The sequence below is a fragment of the Phascolarctos cinereus genome, unplaced genomic scaffold (genome assembly GCF_003287225.1).
Source record: "Phascolarctos cinereus isolate Bilbo 61053 unplaced genomic scaffold, phaCin_HiC Scaffold_1;HRSCAF=81, whole genome shotgun sequence".
NCBI classification, from domain to species: domain Eukaryota; kingdom Metazoa; phylum Chordata; class Mammalia; order Diprotodontia; family Phascolarctidae; genus Phascolarctos; species Phascolarctos cinereus.
This window is the reverse complement of record NW_027555514.1, coordinates 100,283,279-100,287,838: the sequence shown is the minus strand read 5'-3', so window position 1 is coordinate 100,287,838 and position 4,560 is coordinate 100,283,279. Positions and strand designations below refer to the sequence as shown.

Here is a 4,560-nt window from a genome sequence, read left to right as displayed (position 1 = left end):
GAGAGGACTGGATCCTCATCTTTTGCCCTAAATCCATTTCCCCGTGAAGCAAAGACTAAGTTCTGTAGGAACTTCATGTAGGGCTGAATGGCAACGTCAAATGTCTACCTCTCTAGAATGTTAAATGACACAGTTCAATTCAATCTTCATTATTTCATCAAACCTAAGGACTTTGTTTTTAAGATGGTGGGTTTTATCCCAGAACTTTGGAGTCTCTTTTCCCTATACCAGGAATTCTCTTATGATTGATAATCCTAATAATATCTTCTATTTTATAGCACCTTATATCATAGTTCACAAAGCAAAGCATCTTCATATACATTATCTAATCTGAACTTCATGAAGATGCTAGGAACCAGAAAAGACAGGTATTATCTTCATTTTACAGATGAGGAAACTGAGGTTCAGGTTCATAGACTTTTAAGACCAGAAAGAAATTTAATCGGTTCAATACCTTTATTTTAACTGATAGGAAAACAGAGGCTGAAAATGATAAAGTGACTTGTCCAAAGCAACAGAATAAGTGTCAGAAGCAGAACTTTAATCCAGGTCTTGTGACTTGTGGTTCTAAAGCGATACTCTTAGAATCAGGAAGATTAAGATTCAAGTACTGCTTCTGACAATTATTAGCCCAATGATCAGATGCTAATCCTTTCTAAGCCTCAGTTTCCTTATGTAAAGTAGAAATAATGATACTTTCAGTATCTACTTAACAGGATTATTGTGAGGATCAAAGAAGGAGTAGTGCATAAAGAACTTAGCTATCATTAAGGCACTATATTAATTAAATAATAATAATAGCAGCTAGTATTTCTCCAACACTTTAAGGTTCGCAAAATTCTTTTCATACATTATATCATCTGACTTTAATAATAACCCTACAAGGTAGGCACTACTATAATGGAGGCACTACGTAGTAGTAGGCACTAATTAGTAGGAGCTATTAATAAAATGGAGATTTTCAGCCTGGGAGAAGAAGCAAAGACTGAAATCAGCATTTATTAAGTGCCTATATGTGTGAGGCACTGTGCTTAAACACTTGGCAAATATTGTTTCATTTAATCCTCACAACAACCCTGGGACCTAGATGCTATTATTATCCTCATTTTATAGTTGAGGAAACTAAGGCAGACAGAGGTCAAATGACATGTTCAGAGTCATATGTCTAGTAAGTGACTGAGGAAGGATTCAAGCTCAAGCTTTTCCGTCTTCAAGATCAGTGTGTTAATGAATTGTGCCTGTGATTTTCTTTACTCTTTCCACTCTACGCTGTTATCTCTCTAAAGCATCTGTGTGTGTCTTTGAGTCTTCAGAGAGTCTTTCATTGGTAGTCTCTCATCAATCAAAGGCATTCTTGCTGGTGCACTTACTTCTTTGTCGGACTCTTACAGTCAGCAAGAAAAATCTCTACATTATCAAGCATGCTGATGACTTTCTAAAGCAGTAGCCACATTCTCTTGTCAACGTCCCAAGTACATACAAAATTGTTTTAAATACCAGAGAGCTCAGGCTGAGGTTTTCCCAGATGATATCAGCACAACTCCATTGAGTTCAATTTAACAAACGGCTTACTGTTACTTACTATTTTAATTTGAGACATGGCAAGAAATTACTTTGTTATAACTGAAGCCAGAGGGAATTCAATCTCCCAGAGTTCAATTCAATTCAACAACTATTATTATGCCCCTTCTGTCAAGGCAGATTAGTGTCATTGACAGAATAGGTGTACTTTTGATTAGAGCTACCAAAATATATGGTATAATATGTATCTCAGGAGGTCTTCAAAGCAAGCCCACCCATCATCTGGCCTGTGCTGGTCAGAATCCTCCCTACCGTCCAGGGAAAGGCTGGACTAAATAACCATTGAATGTGCTTTCTAGCCTCAGCTTCTAAAAACAGAGGGTCCAGTTACCCTTAACTCAGAAGCTGTAGTGAATTTGGGAGTTAACTGAAAAGAAGCAGGAACAAATTTCCCAACACAAAAACAAAGGCATATCAGAGACACATGCTTACAGGAACACAGCAGGTTGACAATAATTCCTAAGCTCAATTTAAACACAGTATACTTGAAAAAAAAAACCCTCTCTGTCCACATTATTGTCCTCTCCCCTCTCTTTACCTATATGTTTCTCTTTTTTTCTCATCATCACTATATTTTGCTTTCTCTATTTCTGTGCTTATTTTTCTTTCTATATGTCTCTGTTTCTCTTTTTCTGTCTACGTGTTTCTCTGGCTCTGTCTCTATTTCTGTCTCTCTGCCTCTCTCTCTTCTTACCACCTTCTCTCTTTCTGTCTCTGTCTCTCTTTTTTTATCTCTTTCATTTTCTCTTTCTCTCCCTTCCCCTCCCCCTTTCTCTCCCTCTCTGTCTCAGGTCACCCTGGCATAAGAATATGGCAAATCTGAGTCACCCATCTGAATTTATCCTTTTGGGTTTCTCAGCCTTTGGGGAGCTGCAGGTGGCACTGTATGGGCCCTTCCTGGTACTTTATCTTCTGGCCTTCATGGGAAATATAATCATCATTGCCACGGTCTTGGCCAGTGCTCAACTACACACACCTATGTACTTCTTCCTGGGAAATTTTGCCCTACTAGAGACTTTGGTCACCATGACTGTAGTGCCCAAGATGCTTTCAGACCTCCACGCCTCCACCAAGACAATTTCCTTTGCTGGATGCATGGTCCAATTTTATTTCTGCTTCTCTTTTGGTTCTACCACCTTCCTGATCTTGGCAGACATGGCCCTGGATCGCTTCATGGCTATTTGCTACCCACTCCGCTATGGAACCCTTATGAGCTCAGTAGTATGTGTCTGTCTGGCAGGGGCAGCCTGGGCAGCACCCTTCCTGGCCATGGTGCCCACTGTTCTGTCCCGGGTACAGCTCTCCTATTGTCATGGTAACATCATTAACCACTTTTTCTGTGACAATACCCCACTGCTGCAGCTAGCCTGCTCCAATACATCTCTGTTAGAGTTCTGGGATTTTATGATGGCATTGACTTTTGTCCTCAGCTCTTTCCTGATAACAGTTGTCTCCTATGGCTATATCATAACCACTGTGTTGCGAATCCCCTCTTCCAGTGGCCGCCAAAAGGCCTTCTCTACATGTGGCTCCCATCTAACTCTGGTCTTTATTGGCTATAGCAGCACAATCTTTGTCTATGTTCAACCTGGGAAGGCACATTCTGTGGAGCTCAACAAGTTTGTGGTCTTAGTCACTTGTATCCTGACTCCTGTCCTCAATCCCTTTATTTTTACCCTCCGCAATAAGACAGTGAAAGCTATCATCCGAGGACAGGTGCAAAGACTAAAAGACCTAAAGAATTTAGCATGAGTTAGAGGGAAAGAGCCAAAGTGAATTGGATTGAGGCAAAGGCTGAAAACATCATGAGGCATAAAACATTAGGAGGCAACTAGAAAGGGAAGGGACTGTACAACACTTAATGGGAGGGTACGGTACCTGCCTGGGTGACAGGACCACTAAGTGAAACCTTGGGCTTCTACTCTTCATCTCCCAGTGCTTTCCATAAGACCTCTACCACCATACTCCATACTTTTCACCTGGCATTGAGGCCACCTATAGGACCTAGTCTGAGCATACACTGAATGGACGGGATGGAGAGAGCAGCAAAGGGAAGTACAATGTGGTACAGTGGAAAGAGCTCTTAAATTGTAGGTAGGATGACCTGGACATGTGCATGGGGTATGGCTAAATATCTTTGTATACATAGTAGACATGTGTTTGCAGCAGAGTTACTGTGTGTACATGTATTATGTATGTCTTATGTGCATTTGCATATCTAGGTGTGTCCATCCACAAGCATTTACTAAGGGTTAACTATGAGCTCACCCTTGTGTTGGGGATACAAAGAAAGACAAAAACCAGACCCTGCCATTGAGGAGCTCACACTAAATGGCTGTTTGTGTTAGATAACTGAGATCCATGAGAGGATTGGGGAGGTAATGAAAAATGATTCCTAGAAACACTCCCCCCTCAGGAATACAGCTCTCTTTTCTATGTTCATTTAATAGTTATCTATTAAGCATATATATGCACATATATACATATATATAGACATACATGCACATATATATATATATATGAACAGATATGTCAGCATTTTTATGCTTATCCTTTAATCTACCATGAATGACAATATAATCACATACAAAAACTGATGTTATATATGAGAACAAAGAAGAAAACAAGGAAAGGACCAGTGCTGCACCAAGTACACATAGAAAAAAAATCTGTGTTGGAAACAGCACAATTTTTTTTTCACATTTCTAAATTCTTTTTTTAATTTAATTTTTTTATTTTTAATATATGTTTTTAAAACTTTAGGTTACAAATTTTTTTCCCTTCCTCCCTCCCCACCCACCCTCAGTGAAAAGGCAAGCATCTCGATACAGGTTATAGATATGTAGTAATGCAAAACACTTCCATAGTAGTCCTATTGTGAAAAACTAAGCACATTTCCCTTCATCCTATCCTTCCCCCCCCATTTATTCTATTCTCTCTTTTGACCCTGTCCCTCCTCAGAAGTGTTTGCTTTTGATA

At 39.6% G+C, this 4,560-nt stretch overlaps 1 protein-coding gene across 1 annotated transcript; it reads left to right on the top strand.

Moving 5' to 3' along the window:
- The first annotated feature begins 2,391 nt into the window (after positions 1–2,391).
- On the top strand, positions 2,392–3,333 carry LOC110216179 (olfactory receptor 6V1-like). The gene has a single exon (XM_020997983.1). It carries the CDS (start codon positions 2,392–2,394, stop codon positions 3,331–3,333), a length of 942 nt encoding a protein of 313 aa, XP_020853642.1.
- The last annotated feature ends 1,227 nt before the right edge of the window (positions 3,334–4,560 follow it).